This window comes from Argentina silus (genome assembly GCF_951799395.1).
Source record: "Argentina silus genome assembly, chromosome: 20".
In the NCBI taxonomy this organism is placed as follows: domain Eukaryota; kingdom Metazoa; phylum Chordata; class Actinopteri; order Argentiniformes; family Argentinidae; genus Argentina; species Argentina silus.
In genome coordinates, this window is record NC_139674.1 from 14,990,115 (window position 1) to 15,007,614 (window position 17,500).

Below are 17,500 nucleotides of genomic sequence, written 5' to 3' on the forward strand. Positions count from 1 at the left end.
GTGCAGAGAACTGCTGAGCTGGTTTACTTCTGTGATCCATGTTAACTCATTCAGTGCCAAGGGTGACTTCATTCACTAAAAATGCATCAATTATGATGCTTCATTTTGTAGCCAATCAAAGTTTTGTTGCTAGGTAGATACCCCATAGAACACTGCACTCTAGTTGGGGAGTGTTCCGGAACTCTTTGTCAGTTGGTGAGTTAACAGACCCTGTATCTGCTGGTCAAATGCTCCTCTGTTGAAGCGAAAAAGATCAGAGACCACGAAGCCAACCAGCAAAACTCAACTTCCACCGCCATTCCGCCTTTCCCAGGAAGAAGCGGCGCGCGGTTCCCATGATAACCCGCCCCTTCAGGCGGCGGGCTCTGTGGGCGGAGCCAGTCATACCAGAGTGCGTCTGATGGCCAATCAGCTACTGGCCAAGTTTGAACAGAACGCCCCCAGCTCCTCGTCTTCCTCCTCCTCCTCGGCGGCCGCGGTGCTGCGCAGACAGGTGAGACCGCAGGGCGGGAATGTACCGGAGAACTTCCAGATGAAATGGACATTAATAAAAACAACTTCCTCCTAAGATCTGCCAGGTTTCTCCTGTGGAGAAATACAATCACAGTCACTCCATCACTGGTTCTGGTCACCTTCACTTCACTCATTCAGTGCCGAGGGTGAATAAAGTTGCACTAATTGTCAACATCCTAGAGTACCAAGGGTGACTTTATACACCTGTGTGTGTGCGTGCGTGCCTGCATGTCTTAGGTAAGGGTTGGAGCAGTAAAGGTTAAGGTTTACTGTGGTAGATCAGGGTGAGTAGAGGCTTCATAAGGTTCTGGGTCGTTGTAATATAAATCATTATATTAATGATATACATGTAGTGGCCAGCCTGGCTCCCAGTACTGAGCCTTCACTCCCTGTGCTGACCACCAGGGGGACTCCATGCCCAACCTGCCTGCCCCTCCACCGTCCCCTGACACCCGGGCACAGCCAGCTCCTGTGGCCCCTGACCCTGTCCCCATCTGGAGACAGGTAAACACTGTAGCCCCCCCCCCACAAACTCTGGTGCTTAGATAACCTTAGAGCTGTACTCTAACACTGTAACCCTAACCCTTCTGTCACCACGAGGGGGCGCATGACCATTGGTTGTGTACAGTACATCAAGAGACGTGGTACTGTGTCCCTAGCACCTAGTCCCTAGTTGTTGTATATCAGGGGAGGCTGGTGGAGGTAGAAATCGGAGGACGGGCTCATTGTAATGCATGGAATGAGGAACGGTATCAAAGGCCCGTCCTCCGATTTCTACCTCCACCGGCCTCCCCTCTTGAACACACATTCTGTCACTATGTATCTGTCCACCGCCCCCCCATATGTGACTCTCTCTACCCCCCCCCCCCCAGAAAAAGCGCACGCAGCAACAGGAACTGATGAGTTTCCGCTACAAGGAGAAGGTCAAATGTCACACTCTCCCCAGCAGGGGGGAGCAGGTACGCCAGCCCAGAGGACTCTGGGTAATGTAGTTAGTTGTGTGTAGTAGTAGTAGTAGTAGTAGGCCACCCTTCTGAGTGGCTTTCATATGCTAATGCTGTGTGTGTCTGGGGAGGCTTGTGGAGATCGAAACATGTCCTCCAATTTCTACCTCCACCAGCCTCCCCTGGCGTGTGTGTAAGGTTGATGGCTGCTGACAGCAGATGCGTCTGAGGTAGAGACTATTACACGGTCAGTGGTAGGACGCTACCAAGCTGACCGCTTTTCTAGTAAAAAAATTAAAAAAAACTAACTAAAACACATCTCCACAAATCCATCATGAACGCCAGCAGCTGCCCACCCCTGCTGTCACAATGTCCCCCATGTCTGGACCACAACTTGACCATTCGTGGTCGCGTTCATTCTGCGGGCCTTGGCGCCAGCCCCGGTGTTGTTACTCAACCATGTACGTTAGTTAACGTCCTCAGAGCTGCTCAGAAAGGAGGGCAGTGAACCCAGGTCTCAGAGCCAGTGGGGGGTGTGTGCGTGTATTTGTGTAACTCACTGTAGGGCATAAGGCATGTGACAGGGCTGGCTATGACTGTCCTTTCTCAGCTCGGCTGGAGTTCAGGGGGTTTCTGGTTGGAACAACAGGGAAGGTCTGTTAATACACATCGTTTTACGTGGTCACACAAGGCTCCCTTCTGTTTCGCCTGAAAATGTTATTGGATCAGTTGAGGAATAGCGGCCTTGATATGTTATGTATCCTCCTAGGGACAGATATTGCACTGTGATCAGTATTGGGGAAGAGAGGCTTTGATTATGAATACCTCTCTAATGGGGGATCGCAGAGTCGCACCTTCTCATCACTCACCAGCATCTATAGCTCCTTAGTGTCATTCCCAAACACTTCCACCCAAATGCACCAAAGGTCTGGTGGACCAACGCGTCAAACTTGGCTTTCATTAAGCCACTAGAAAGCATTGAAAACGGCGGCGCATAGCCATTGGCTTTACCTCGCATCAATCATCCCCCCCCCCCCCCCCCCCCCACCACGCGTTTCTGATTCTAAGCTACGCCTTGCAGCCGTGTGATTCGCTGAAATCAAATAATAACAAATACTGAAGTCAGTAAATCCACTCCCCTAAGGCCAGGTTTGAGCCGTTGGTATTCCAGGCTTATATGTGCTGTGGGTGACAGCCTGGAGGCAAGGTTACATGCTTCTTAGTCGTATCAACACCAGCTGTGTCATCCCTGTGTGTGTGTGTGTGTGTGTGTGTGTGTGTGTGTTGTGTGTGTTGTGTGTGTTGTGTGTGTGTGTGTGTGTTGTGTGTGTGTGTGTGTGTGTTGTGTGTGTGTGTGTGTGTGTGTGTGAGTTCTCTCCTGCTGCCCTTGGTAGAAATTCATCCAGATGTACACAGGGGGAGTGAGCTCATTGACTGAACAGATAACCAATCAGCTTCAGAGTCCGGAGGCTCCCAAACCAGCCAATCAGCTCCAGAGTCCGGAGGCTCCCAAACCCGTTCCTGAGAAGAAGGAACCGGTAAAGGTCTGTAGACTTGTACCTACCCTAATACCCTGTAGTACCAATACTACCTAGATTAGCACTTTACCAGTAATATAATGAAATAAACCTGATCTAAGGTACTCAGGAATTAACCCAACCCAGTCGAGTATTCATCCTGTATTGGAATAACCCTTATCCAGGGCCCAGTATTTCAAAACTTTTAATTTGAGTTGATTCTTTTTTTTGCAGTCCTGGCTGATTTCCCCGATACTACTCAAAATCAGCCAGATCGATCTGATCCTGCATAGCAAAAAAGAATCTGGATCATTCTGATCTAGAATTTGAAATACCCAGCCCAGGGCATTATTATGCATAAGCGGAATATACTATACTATAATAGAATATAATTAATTATATTAATAATATTATACTATAGTTATAATATACTATCCTATGTTACTGTATACCCCAGTATACTTACAGGACGAACTGTAGCTGTTAATTGAATGTCTCTGTCTCTGTGTTTGTTTCAGGGCAGAGTTCCTCCTGTGTTTGCGTGGAGCGGGGCGAGTGATGTGTGTCTGTTCTGCAGCAAGCGCGTGTACGTGATGGAGAGGCTCAGCGCGGAGGGGCTGTTCTTCCACCGCAGCTGCTTCCAGTGTGACCACTGCAGCTCCACCCTCCGCCTGTCTTCCTACGCCTACGAACGCTCCAACGGTGAGCCCCGTGGGGGGGGGGGGAGGAGGAGAGAGATCTGGGGGGGGGGGTAGGACTGGGGAGGGTGGAAGGACAGATCTGGGGGGGGGGTAGGACTGGGGAGGGTGGAAGGAGAGATCTGGGGGGGGGGGGGGGGGGTGTTAGGGTTAGGACTGGGGAGGGAGGGGGAGAGATCTGGGGGGGCGGGGGTTAAGGTTAGGATTTGTTCCAATACTTTTGGAGCCCTGAAATAGGGGGAGTACGTTTAAAAAATGTTGTACTTCCTAAACCCATTCTGAAAAAAGAAAACATTTCATTAAATCTGATCCCTACTTTGACCCCATGGTAATTGTTTCCTTCCAAATCTAAACTGTTGGAGTACAGAGCCAAAAGAAGACAAAGTGCTTCCCCTTTGACTCAACAAGCTTAGGGTACAGGGGCACAACCGTGCTGCTGTTTGACCTCTGTGGGGTAAAGGTCAGCGATAGCGTACTGCCGCACTCAATCAATCTGATTTCACACTGATCACTCCAACCAGCCCCCCGGGGAGGGGGAGGGGGAGGGGGCTGCAGCACATGATCCCTCTCCAGTACTCAGTGTGTGTCAATGTCTCTCTGTGTGTGATTCTGTGTGTGTGTCTGTGTCTATGTCTCTGTGTGTGTGTGTGTGTGTGTGTGTGTGTGTGTGTGTGTGTGTGGTACATTAGGGCCTCACACACTGGATGAGACCGCAGTCAACACATTGAGATTTACATAATTCCAGTGTGTTGCTGTTTTGTTTGGCCTGCGGCTGCTGTTTATCTGAGGCTGTTGATCTCAGATGAGGAGATCTGTGTGTGTGTGTGTGATGGATAGAGGCTGTATTGTATTTGATGGATACGCTGTGGGGGGGTGGAGGGGGGGGGGTCCCTCTTCTATATGAGGATTATTTTATGAGTTTTATTTAAACTCCTCAGCCAATGGGGAGTGAGGTGTCACATGATGTTGTTTGTGAGGTGGGAGTGGAGTGTGTGTGTGTGTGTGTGTGTGTGTGTATATATGTTTGAGGGGACCAGGCTGAGTGTGTGTTTTGTCCTGTCCTGTTGTCTGTTCTCTATGGAGGATTCACGGTGTAAGACATTTCTCTTCTTACTTCTCAGGGAGGCAGAGAGATGCAGCCTTTTCCTCTTTGTGAGGAGGAGACTTCACAGCATCATTTAGTAACTCATGATCTGTACACTCTGAGGCTTGTTAGACAGTCTGAGCTCTACTGTTTGATGTCACTCTGTGTTCAGTTAGGGTTATGATTCTTTCACCAAGTATCCGGAAGGTGTGGTTCTGTGTGTTGGGAAGTTCTAAAGCTGTGGTTCCGTGTGTGGTGAGGTTCTAAAGCCGTGGTTCCGTGATTGGGAAAGTTCTAAAGCCGTGGTTCTGTTCTTCTGCAGGCAAGTTCTACTGTAAGCCGCACTATGACCTCCGGCTGTCTGGACCGACTCAGAGGAAGAGGCCAGCCCCCCCTGCGCCCCTCACCCCCTCAGAACGGACTCCCTCTCAGCAGACCCCCCCGGTAAGGCGTGTTCCAGCCTGCTAACTCTGCGTGTGGACTGTGGGGACTAGACTGAGTAGAGGGGGTTGCTTGTTCTGTCTCTGTGGCTCGACTGAAGCTGTGTGTTGCCTCAGTGTTCATCTGTTGTTTGATATTGACTTCACTCGGGTTCAGGTGAGACTCTCCGTTTGATTCTGTGTCACAGTGTTGTTTTCGGGGGGAGATATACCTACTGGTGTAGGTGTGTATCAGGGGAGGCTGGTGGAGGTAGAAATCGGAGGATGGGCTCATTGTATTGTACGGAATGAGGGATGGTGTCAAACACGTGTGTCTGATACCATTCCTCATTCCATTCCATGCAATACAATGAGCCCATCCTCCAATGTCTACCTCCACCAGCCTCTCTTGGTATGTTTTATCATGTTATGAATGTGAGATACAGATGGTCTCATGCCTCCCCAGGGATCCCTGACTTCACGGACCCCCCCTCTCTCCAGGGGCACCCCAACCTCTGTAACAACACCAGTGCATAGGAGGTCCTCCGGTAAGCCTGCCTAAAGATGTGTTTTATGTAACTGTGTGTGTGTGTGTGTGTGTGTGTGTGTGTGTGTGTGTGTGTGTGTGTGTGTGTGTGTGTATTCATGTGGAAGATTTGGTGACATTGAGGGTTGAGAGGTAATCCAACTGGGCTAAATGTTTGTGTGTACGTGTGCGTCTATGTCTCTGTGTGTGTGTCTGTGTGTCTGTGTGTCTGTGTGTGTGTGTGTGTGTGTGTGTGTGTGTGTGTGTGTGTCTGTGTTGTGTGTACGTGTGTGTGTGTGTGTGTGTGTTGTGTGTACGTGTGTGTGTGTGTGTGTGTGTGTGTGTGTGTGTCTGTGTTGTGTGTGTGTGTGTGTGTGTGTGTTTGCTCAGTGGCGTCTCTAATGGAGAGAGAGTCAGTGGCTAAGCGTGTGCGTAGCACACCAGAACGTATCGAGCTGGAGAACTACCACGTGAGCCTGGGGAGCCTGGGGGGCGTGGAGTCAGAGCTGGCGGAGGAACCTCAGGAGGTACCAGAGGAGACACTGGCCAATTACAACCTCAGCCTGCTGGAGAAGAACACAGAAGGTTCTAGGTCAGAAACTCTCTCTCTCTGTCTCTGTCTATCACTCTCTCTCTAACACACACACACACACACACACACACACACGGTAACACCCCCTCTGTCCTCCTGTAGTTCGGAGTCTGAGATGGAGGAGGAGGTGGAGGGGCCGCGGCCTGTGACTGACCAGGCCAGAGCCTCCTGGAGGCAGGCCATGGAACTGCACACCCGCCTTAGAGCAGAGATGGAGGCCAGTGGAGGAGGAGAGGAAGAGGAAGTAGAGGATGAGGAGGGGGAGGTTGACGAAGATGATGAAGAAGAGGAGGAGGATGATACGATAGATTCTAGTGATGGTGAGTGTACTTGTTTAGTTTTTTTTTTACTTTTAACTTCTCTGTGTCTTCCTATATGGTGTCAGTCAGAAATAATAGTTTTTGCCTAGTTCCTCTACTCTCCTCCCTACTGTTCACTGTGTTTTGGTCTGTCAACCCCCCCGCCCTGCCTGTGTGCTGTTCTGGTGTGTGTGTCCCACCCTGTTTGTCTGCCACGCTGTGCTGGTGTTTGTCTCCCCCTTCTGGTAGAGGGCGAGTACTGCCCCTGGGAGAGGGAGCGCCACTCAGGCCTCTGGCTAGAGGAAGAGGAAGCTACAGGTAGCATCAACGCCACAGGAGGGAAAACTAACAATACTGGTTTATCATTTGAATTATGGTAATTGCACTAGTTATTAACACGTTTGTGTCATTGAGCGTAATCATAGTCGGGCCGATGTAAACGTCACCATATTATTTCACCGTCCAGTGTGGCTCCTCTTGCCCTAACTCCACGGTTTTCCCCTACCTTCAAAAAACCTAATGCCGTCTGTTCCTCCATACTTTTTACATATGCCAACATTCTAGTTTTCTCTTTCTAACTCTCTCATTGTCTCTCTTTCTCTCTCTCTCATTCCCTCTTCCTCTCTATCTTTCTTTCTCTCTCTCTCTCTCTCTCTCTCCCTCTCTCCCTCTCTCTCTCTCTCTCTGTCTCTCTCTCCCTCTCTCCCTTTCTCCCCTCTCCCTCTCCCCCTCTCTCTCTCCCTCTCCCTCTCCCTCTCTCTCCCTCTCTCTCTCAGAGGAAGAGTTGTCTCGTCCTCCACTCACCGTTGAGGAGGCCAGTCGGGGTGATGTCACAGACGTGCCTCACACACACCTGCCTGGCTCCACAACCACGTCTGACACACACACACACACGCAGGACACAAACAGCCTGACCAGCGGCCCCGTCCCCAACATCACCTTCTCCACCCCACCATCAACCCTGCCCGCCAACACACCCACCTCCTCAGCCCCCACCTCCGACTGCGCCTCCTCCGTCTTCCTCTCCCGCTCCCCCTTCTCCTCCTCCACGTCCGGCTGCTCCCCCAGCCCGGAGAAGCTAGGGGAGGAGAAGGAGAAGGGAAAAGAGAGAAAAGAAGGAGAGGAGAAGGAGAGGGGGAAGGGGAGGGGGAAGGGGAGGGACCCCAGTAGTAGCTCGGGGGTGGGTCTGACCAGCAGCTCCACCTCCTCGGACTGCATCACTCTCACCCCTCCCTCCACCCCTCCCTCCATCCTGCCCTCCACCCCGCCCCGTAGACAGCTCAAGGAATGCTGGGATAGGGTGGGCCGTTTTGTTGTGCAGGAAGAGACTCTGCAGAGCTCCGCCCCTCGGTCCACCCCTTGCCCCGCCCCCGAGCATGTCATGGCTGCCGTGATGGTGCGGGGGGACGGGGGAGACGGCCGGGGGTCTTCCGGGAAAATCCTGTCCAATGATGATGATGAAGGAGGGACGTTTGAGAACATCAGCCCCCCCCTATCCCCCCAGACGCCCCCCCAGCCTGCCGTGGCCCAGGGGGGCAGTGCAGGAGCTGAGAAGGAGCAGAGGGGGGAGAGAGAGGGGGCTTCCATGGGGGTGGGCTCGGAGGATAAGACCCCCGTAAGCAGGGAGCCTCCAGCAGGCAGGACCAGGGGTGGTCTGGGCCCCCGCAGACTCACAGACAGCCTCCCCCCGAAACTACTCACCCCCCTGCAGGGGGGCGCCCTCTTCCCCCAGTGGAAGGGCCGCAAGGACACACAGCCCCCCAGCCAGGGGACAGCTGAGGGGGGCACTGTGGAGTCGGGACTCAGGGACATCTGGAGAGCGGTGACCTTGGGGTACAAGAAGGACAGGAAGAAGAAGGGCGGGACTTCCCTTCCCAACGTTCCAACAGGCTCGGCCCCCGCAGAGCCGGCCAGGAGGAGAACCAGAGAGAGCAGAGCCGCAGGTAACACACACACACACACACACACACACACACACACACACACACACACACACACACACACACACACACACCCATAAAGGTTACAGGTAACACACACACACACACACACCCATAAAGGTTACAGGTAACACACACACACACACACACACACACACACACCCATAAAGGTTACAGGTAACACACACACACTACACACACACACACACACACACATAACAGTTCCACATACACATGCAGGTGAGACTGAGACCCAGTTCATCTGATTGTAGTGGTCTCGCACAGTGATGTGTCATGGTGACCCCTGACCTCTCTCTGTGTGTCCATGCAGACGTACACTTCAGGGGGAGACGGAGCTGCTCGGAGGAGTCTGATCTGGCCTGCGCCACCGTGATGGAGAGATGCTCCATGAACCCCAAAGCCAACGTAAGAACACAACTTCTGACCTCTGACCTCTGACCTCAGATCAGCAGGCTTGACAGTACACTACAGCTCTGTCTGTTAGAACGGTGACATCACCGCTGACCTCAACGCAGCATTACAGCTGAATTGTCGTCATTTGATTTAGTTCACATTGACATTGAGGTCATTTAGCAAAGCGAGTTACGTTCAGTACATTTGTCTAAAGTAAGTGAATCAACTATACATCAGTCATCAACATCAGTCATCGTAAGTAAAACCTTCGATAAGAACAAATGCCATCAGCAATCACAGTGCTAGAGAAAGGAAGAAAACAAGCTATTTATTTTAAATGTTTTTCTCTCAAGTTCAGGTAATGTACAATAGGGTGATAGATACTTTATTGATCCTCGAGGGGAAATTAAGGTGTTACAGCAGCTCACATCACAAACAACAACAACAAAATAAAGTGACAATAGAATAAAAATAAAATAGACTTCTGAAACATAGACTTCTGGCCACCACTGACTGGTAGAACATGTTCAGCAGAGTCCTGCACACGCCAAAGGACCTGAGCCTCCTCAGGAGATAAAGCCGGTTCTGGCCCCTCTTGTACAGGACATCTGTGTTACCAGTCCAGTCCAGTTTATTGTCCAGGTGCACCCCCAGGTACTTGTAGCTCTGGACCACCTCCACCTCCTCTCTCTGAGGAAGAGCCCAGGTCAGCCTAAAGAGATGGGTCTTGAGTCTACGGCTGAAGATAGGTAGTGACTCTCCCGTCCTGACAGTGGTGGGAAGCTCATTCCGCCACTGGGGGGGCGCCAGGACAGAGAAGAGCCGTGATTTGTGTTTGGGGGATTTCTCTTGTCTTTGTTGACTCCCCCAGCGTTTAACGTAGAAGTTTAATGTCTTCATGGATGAATGTTTTTAAAGCTCCGCCTGGAACTGTTTGACCTAGCCTCAAACCTTCAGAGGGAAACCATTAAGGAGGAGGATGAGGAGGAGAACGAGGTAGTACGCGTAAGGCCATGAGGATGAAGGTGTCTTCTAGCTGTTAGACAGGCTGTTACTAGCAGCAGTCTGTTACTAGACAGGCTGTTACTAGCAGCAGTCTGTTACTAGCAGCAGTTTTTCGTATGTATGTTTGGTGAGGAGCAGATAACTGCAGTAGTAAACTGTAGTTTAGGGTGTTGCGTAGCGTGTGGAGCAGGGGAGGCTGGCGGAGGTAGAAATCGGAGGACTCATCGCACTCATTGTAATGCATGGAATGGAATAAGGAACGGTATCAAACACATTCCTTATTCCATTCCATGCATTACAATGAGCCCGATGAGTCCTCTGATTTCTACCTCCGCCAGCCTCCCCTGGTGTAGTGTGGCTTTGATGTGGTAGGTTACTGTACTACGGTAGTTATCTTCCTGGATTGTCTTTCCATTCTAGTTCTAGTTCCGTTCTGGTTCCGTTCTAGTGCCGTTCTAGTTCCGTTCTGGTTCCGTTTCTATCTTGATGGTTCTCTCTTCTCTCTCTCCAAGTCTGCGTACGTGCCTCACGCTCTGGCTTTCAAGAGGGCGTATGCCATTAAGGTAGTGTGGACGTTCTCATTGGTCGACTCATTCTCTGGTGCATTCCTGTTAGCCAAGCCAGCCTGTGTTCAGTCATTGTTGTTGTGCATATCAGTAGTGTACACTCACTGAACACTTTATTAGGAACACTATACTAACACTGGGTAGGGCCTCCCTTAATTAGGAACACTATACTAATACTGGGTAGGGCCTCCCTTTGCTCTCAAAACAGCCTAAATTCTTCGTGGCATTGATTCCACAAGATGTTGGAAACATTCCTTTGAGATTCTGGTCCATGATGACATGATTGCATCACGCAATTCCTGCACATTTTTCAGGTGCACTTTCAAGCTGTGAATCTCCCGTTCTACCACATCCCAAAGGTGTTCTATTGGATTCAGATCCGGTGACTGGGAAGGCCACTGAAGAACACTGAACCCATTGTCATGTTCATGAAACCAGTTTGAGACGACTTTTGCTTTGTGACATGGTGCATTATCATGCTGGAAGTAGCCATTAGAAGATGGGTAAATTGTGTCCATGAAGGGATGCACATGGTCAGCAACAATACTCAAATAGGCTGTGGCATTCAAGCGATGATTGATTGGTATTAACAGGCCCAAAGTGTGCCAAGAAAACATTCCCCACACCATTCCACCACCTCCACCATGAGAAGGTGTACAGGTGTTCCTAATAAAGTGTTCGGTAAGTGTAAATTTATATATGTAATTGTGTGTGTGTGTGTGTGTGTGTGTGTGTGTGTGTGTGTGCATGCATGCATGCATGCGCGCGCGTGTGATGTATCCTAACCTAACCTGCTGCCTCTCTCTGTGTTACCCTGCGCTGTAGAGGCGTGTGGTCAAGGAAAGCCCGGCGTGTGGTCAGGGGGAGTCCTCGTGCCCCACGGAGGTGGTGGGGGTGCTGGTGCACCACCAGGAGGCGTCCAGCCTGACCGTGACGGAGTCGCTGTTCCAGAGAGACTCGTCGGAGGAGGAGCTGGACGCCAGGATCACACGCCGGGTCCAGAAAGCCGCACGCAAGCAGGCCAAGCAGGAGCAGCTCAAGAGACTCCACAGAGCCCAGGTCAGAGGGCGAGGGAGGCGGAGGGAAGGAGAGTGTGTGTATGTTAATATGTGATTCTGTGTGTGTCTGTTAATATGTGTGTGTCTGTTAATATGTGTGAGTCTGTAAGTTTGTGTGTTAAGCTTCACTTGTTTGTGTGTGTGTGTTAATATATGTGTGTGTGTGTGTGTGTGTGTGTCTCAGATCATCCAGAGGCAGCTGGAGCAGGTGGAGGAGAAACAGAGGCAGCTGGAGGAGAGGGGCGTGGCTGTGGAGCAAGCTCTGAGAGGGGAGGCCGGTAAGTGTGTGTGTGTGTGTGTGTGTGTGTGTGTGTGTGTGTGTGTGTTCCTGTGGTCATTGATCACTGGTGTGTTCTCTTGACAGACTACTGGGGAGATTCGAGTGATAATGAAGTTCTGGGCCTCCACCTGGGCGGTACGACCTTTATGTACTTTACTTTCTCTTCATCTTCTCTATGGTTGTCTACTCCCCTTCAATAACACCCCTGTTCTTCCCTCCTCTGTCTTTCTCTCACACTCCATCTCTCTCCCCTCCTCCCTCCATCTCTCTCCCCACCTCCCTCCATCTCTCTCCCCTCCTCCCTCCATCTCTCTCCCCACCTCCCTCCATCTCTCTCCCCTCCTCCCTCCATCTCTCTCCCTCCTCCCTCCATCTCTCTCCCTCCTCCCTCCATCTCTCTTTCTGTAGGTATGGGCAGACAGGATGACCCTGCTCTGATGCAGCAGTGGTTTAAACTGGTGCAGGAGAAGAACTCCCTTGTGCGCTACGAATCGGAGCTCATGATCTTGTGAGTATGACCTGACCTCTCATGATACTGTGAGTATGACCTCTGACCTCTCTGGCCGCCTGTGTACCTATGGCACTCATCTGTGTGCTGGAAGAGGAGCAGGATCTGTTCGTACAGGATGGGATGTGTTTTATTTACCAAGATGCTGGAAACCAGACATTACTGTATAACCTCTAGTCTAATAACTTTACAGTTTTACATAAATGAATAAATATATGAAAATAGTGATTGTCTTTATAGATGCCATTTAGCTGACGCTTTTATCCAAAGAGACTTACATTGCAGTGAGTGCACACATTTATCAGTATAGATGGTCCCAGCGGGAAACGAACCCCCAACCTAAGTGTTGTTAGCGCTGTGCTCTAGAGGCCACTCCTTCACAGGAGTCAATAAGGATTTAGGATTTAGGGGTGAAAGGTCAGATTGGGGATGATAGTATCAATGTCGTTGTGCTGTGTTTGGTCATGGCGTGAGTCCTCGGACTTACTCTCTGTCTCCCCCTAGTGCTCGGGAGCTGGAGTTGGAAGACAGACAGAGTCGCCTTCAGCAGCACCTCCGAGAGAGGATGGCAGTGGATGGTATACACACACACACACACACACACACACACACACGTAGTCTCCATTTGTATCTGAAAGTCCCATTTCCCCCCTCTCATCAACAAGTCAAGCTTGTCTTTATTTTAATCACAATGTATCAACACAAGTACCGGTAATCAGAAAAGAGTAGTTTCCAATTCCAAATGCCATTTTTAGCTAATAATCATCCGTATTCGTCTCTCTCTCTCTCTGTCTGTCTGTCTGTCATCTGTCTTTCTTGCTCTCTCTGTCTCTGTCTGTCTGTCTGCCTGTCTCTCCCTCTCCATCTGTCTGTGTGTGTCTCAGACCACCTGAAGGCGGGGGAGGAGCTGGCTGAGGAGCGTCTGATCCTGGAGGAGATGTTGGAGGTGGTGGAGCAGCGTAACGCCTTGGTGGGCCTCCTGGAGGAGCAGCGCCTGCAGGAGCGTCAGGAGGATGACGACCTGGAGGCCGTCATGCTGTCCCGCGGCCTCGGCCTGCACTGGGCCTGAGCCTCGTGATTGGTCATTTCCTCTTACACGCCAGCCTCGTGACATCATTTCCTCTTACAAACTACCACTCCAGTACACCCATGGTCAAGCGTGTTCCCTCACGTCCCCTCTTGCACCCACGCCATGGCTGAGGTCTGAGTCTGGAGGAGCAGATTGAATGAGTGCTGCTGTTACACTCTGGCCTGGTTCGTCCACCACCACACGCCCCCCCTGCTACCTCCCTGGCCCACTGCCCCCTGCCCCCGCTACACCCCTGGCCCACTGCCCCCCTACCCTGCCCCCGCTACACCCCTGGCCCACTGCCCACTGCCCTACCCCCGCTACACCCCTGGCCCACTGCCCCCTATCCCCTACCCCGCTACACCCCTGGCCCACTGCCCCCTACCCTGCCCCTGGTGCACCCCAGACTGGCTGCCCATTGGGGCTTCTGGAACTGATGGGCTCACTGTTCACCCAGACTGCTACGGAGATATGTAGCATGTTTAAATGATTGTACTGTTATTGAATAACACGTTTTTAAAAAATATATATGTATATTATATAAGATTGCACTGCTAATCTTTAATGCTTTTTAATTCTATGTTTGACTTCATACCTTCTGTAATAAAGCAAGTCTGACTTTGAACCACATGTTTTCTTGTTTGAACATTTGATAAGAATGATGAATTTTGATATGAATGTTTCAACGATTCTCATTCTCAAATATGCTGTGTGTGTGTGAAGGTAAAAGAGGTGTGATGGTGTTGAGGGCTCAGGTGTGAGGGGGTTGAGGGCTCAGGTGTGAGGGGGTTGAGGTGTGAGGGGGTCGAGGGCTCAGGTGTGAGGGGGTTGAGGTGTGAGGGGGTCGAGGGCTCAGGTGTGAGGGGGTCGAGGGCTCAGGTGTGAGGGGGTTGAGGTGTGAGGGGGTCGAGGGCTCAGGTGTGAGGGGGTTGAGGTGTGAGGGGGTCGAGGGCTCAGGTGTGAGGGGGGTGAAGAGAGGAGGTTCCGTCAGCGCTGGCTGGGTCTCATGAGCTCACAACTCTCTGAACTTAGTCACCACTTGGAGTGGAAAACAGCAATCAAAGTTCTGGGATGAGGAATGGAGGCCCTTTTTACTTTAAGTATAATTCTATACTTTAGTCTCCAAATGAACAAAGATGTAGGTGTGAAGACATTAGTGACACTGGGGTTAAATCTGTGCCTTGGAATCACAAGCTTTAAATCTTCCCTCCTTTCCTTCAAAACAAAGGTGCCAAACAGCATCAGAGTTGGTGGCTCAGCGGTTAAATCCACGTCTGGCAACCACAAGGTTGTGAGTTCAAACCTCACCTGCTCCACTTTTCCGTAACATTCCTGCAACTCTCAATGTCAAATACACGAAGAGAACAGGTCTGAATGTGAGCCTGTCAGTAGCTCTGGAGTTAAATCCTTGCCTCACAACCACAAGGTTGCTGGTTCAAATCTTGTGTATCGCTCTGCTTGTTTCAAAGTCAAATACACGTTGAGAGGTGTCTGTAGTGTGTAGTGTGAAGGAGCCGGTGGCTCAGGGGTAAGAATCTCGCCTCATCAGTACGGGGCTGCTGGTTCGAACCCTAGCACGGCTCTGGAGCGCTGGCCGTGGGAGAGCGGCGGCGATGTCTGGAAAGGCAAAACAAGGGGTGGGGGTAAATTCCTGGGGTCTCCCCCCCCGCGAGTTCTGCACTGTGAACAGCAGCGGTTATGTGGAAAACCCCCTGAAAAAAGTGAGCACTTTTTTTTGTATTTATAAAAAAAGTGCTCAGGGGGTTTTCCACATAACCGCTGCTGTTCTGCAGAGGGGACCCCCCCCCAATCATTGGGATGGTCTTCTACCTTCCACAGAGTGTCAACGCAGCCACACTCCTGAGCCATGCCTGGGCTTGAACCTGCAACCACACACTTACGGGGCGAGAGCTTTACACCTGAGCCACGAGCTGGTTCACACCTTCACTGCTTCTCTTTGTATATTTGAGCTGCAAATCGATAACAAACACATTCAGACACACTTTAAAAACCAGCCAGCCAGCCAGCCAGCCGGACTCTTGTGTAGACAGGAGGCATCTCTGTGATCCTCTATTGACTGAGCTCACATCATTACAGTCAAAGGGCTCAATACAGTAACCTTTCAAAACTTTTAATCTAGATCAGAATTATCCAGATTATTTTTTTAGGGGAAATCATCCAGCTCGATCTGATCCTGGACAGCATAAAAGAATCCGGGTGATTCTGATCCAGATTGAAAGTCTTGAAATACTGGGCCCTGATCATATAGAAACCAGACCAAAGACACAGGCGTTATTGTCCTGCTCTGTAGTGCATCATGGTGTTTAATTACATTGGGAAAAAGGCTGCAGTGATCATTACAAAAGCCAGTAGTACAGACACTCTGGTTCTGAGCTCGGCTAGATGTCTCAAAACATTCCTTTTTCTTTTCTTTTTTTTTTAAATGTCCTTTTCTTAAAAATCACGAGTTATTTTTCTCTGCCCTGAGATTGATACCTCGACATAAAAACAAACAAACAAACAGGCCAATTCTGAATACCTGCCCGTAGCAGAGAGAATTATGAAGGGTTGGGCTTTCTTCTGGCTTTCTCTGGTGAGCAGCCTGGTGTGGACCCGGGTGTAGACCCGGTGGTGTGGACCCAGCCGGTGCGGACCCGGTGTCGAAGTGCTGCCGGGCCATGGTTCTGGTTAGAAGCTGTTGCTCTTGGCCGTGTCTACCACCTTCAGGTCTTTGGCCACCAGGCTGGCTGTCACCGGGTGCATGGCGGCCCGGTGGGCCAGGAAGACCCGCACCGCCTCCTCACGATACTTCTCAAAGTTATACACCTCTCTGTCACACAGGGGGACAAAGAGAGAAGATGAAAGGGTTAAAATATGTATTAAATTAGTTTTTAGTGTGTTATGGTTGTAACTCGTATGTAATGTAAGTGTGTCTGCGTCTGTAATTTGTTTTGTGATGTACTGTATGTGTGTCATCGTTTGTGGATTGTGTGAAATATTATTTTTAATATTATTGTCTTGGACCCAGTACCTCTCTTGAAAAATAGATGTTATCTCAATGAGACTAACCTGGATAAATACAGGTTAAATAAAAACTAAAAACAAATGTTTCAGTTCAAGACAATATAGCAATGAATCCAGATTCCAGATATCGTTGCCGGCGGTTACCTGAAGAGTGGCCGCGTGAACTTCATCCTGCCCTGGTCTGTCGCCATCTTCAGCGCCATGGCAACCACATCCTCCCACTTAGACTTGACACACAGTCGCAGCCACCTGGGGGGGAGGGAGGGAGGGAGGGAGGGAGGGGAGGGAGGGAGGGGAGGAGAGGAGGAAGGGAGGGGAGGAGAGGAGGAAGAAGGGGAGAGAGGGGAGGGGAGGACAACCGATGATGAGATACACAGAAGTCTTTTCTCAATTTTTAGGAACACGACTCCTAGGAGAATATGTAAGGGGAGGAGCCTAGATCTTCTCCTCCAATGGGTTTTCAGTAGGACGCGAGGAGTCGTGTCATCAGTTGAGAAAAGGCTACAGAGGGAGAGAGACAGACAGAGGTCAGTGGAGTCCGGGCGTCACTCACCTGAAGCGTATCTCTGAGTTGTTGATGGCGTTGAAGTCGTATACTTCCTGCATCCTCTTCACATGGGTCAGGGGGAGGGGCTCCTGTAGGGGGAGGAGTCACACACAGTCATAGGGCAGCTTCGGAACCCCGAGCAATGAACACTCCTTTTCTTTTTGTTGAACTAACTTTCAATTGGGTGAGGCTGGCAACATGAACCTATCACAGCCTATCAACGGACAGAACCACAGTGGCTGAGTCATGTGGGCTGTATGTGAGGTTGCCATGGTGACCGGGTGAGTGACAGATGTGCTTACCTCCTGCAGGAGAAGAGACAGGAACTCAATGAGCTGGTGGGTGGAGAGAGTCTTCACATCCGCATGACTGAAACCCCCCAGATCCGCCTCTTTGGCCTAGAGAGACAAGAGAGAGAGAGAGAGAGAGAGAGAGAGAAGAAAGGAGGAGGATGATAACAGAGGGAGAAACAGAGACAGATTAACACACTACTACAT

At 50.7% G+C, this 17,500-nt stretch overlaps 2 protein-coding genes across 3 annotated transcripts in view; one reads left to right on the plus strand and one right to left on the minus strand.

The window, feature by feature from the left end:
• mical3b (microtubule associated monooxygenase, calponin and LIM domain containing 3b) overlaps positions 1 to 14,019 on the plus strand; it is a 19,742-nt gene extending 5,723 nt beyond the window's left edge. The window contains exons 15-29 of the mRNA XM_083692051.1: positions 314 to 493; positions 2,852 to 3,001; positions 3,493 to 3,676; positions 5,079 to 5,200; positions 5,642 to 5,723; positions 6,092 to 6,293; positions 6,396 to 6,613; positions 7,369 to 8,535; positions 8,864 to 8,958; positions 11,343 to 11,576; positions 11,760 to 11,853; positions 11,940 to 11,990; positions 12,264 to 12,363; positions 12,868 to 12,941; positions 13,248 to 14,019. Of these exons, the coding sequence (XP_083548177.1) occupies positions 314 to 493; positions 2,852 to 3,001; positions 3,493 to 3,676; positions 5,079 to 5,200; positions 5,642 to 5,723; positions 6,092 to 6,293; positions 6,396 to 6,613; positions 7,369 to 8,535; positions 8,864 to 8,958; positions 11,343 to 11,576; positions 11,760 to 11,853; positions 11,940 to 11,990; positions 12,264 to 12,363; positions 12,868 to 12,941; positions 13,248 to 13,432 (3,138 nt within the window). The 3' untranslated portion in view covers positions 13,433 to 14,019. The remainder of the gene's footprint in view (positions 1 to 313; positions 494 to 2,851; positions 3,002 to 3,492; positions 3,677 to 5,078; positions 5,201 to 5,641; positions 5,724 to 6,091; positions 6,294 to 6,395; positions 6,614 to 7,368; positions 8,536 to 8,863; positions 8,959 to 11,342; positions 11,577 to 11,759; positions 11,854 to 11,939; positions 11,991 to 12,263; positions 12,364 to 12,867; positions 12,942 to 13,247) is intronic.
• Positions 14,020 to 15,738: 1,719 nt separating this feature from the next.
• LOC310820524 (leukotriene A-4 hydrolase-like) overlaps positions 15,739 to 17,500 on the minus strand; it is a 7,796-nt gene continuing 6,034 nt past the window's right edge. For both annotated transcript variants that reach the window (XM_083692193.1, XM_083692194.1), the window contains 4 exons: positions 17,306 to 17,401; positions 17,010 to 17,092; positions 16,601 to 16,705; positions 15,739 to 16,262 (listed from right to left, as the gene is read on the minus strand). In XM_083692193.1, coding sequence (XP_083548319.1) covers positions 16,121 to 16,262; positions 16,601 to 16,705; positions 17,010 to 17,092; positions 17,306 to 17,401 — 426 coding nt within the window. In that variant the 3' untranslated portion in view covers positions 15,739 to 16,120. The remainder of the gene's footprint in view (positions 16,263 to 16,600; positions 16,706 to 17,009; positions 17,093 to 17,305; positions 17,402 to 17,500) is intronic.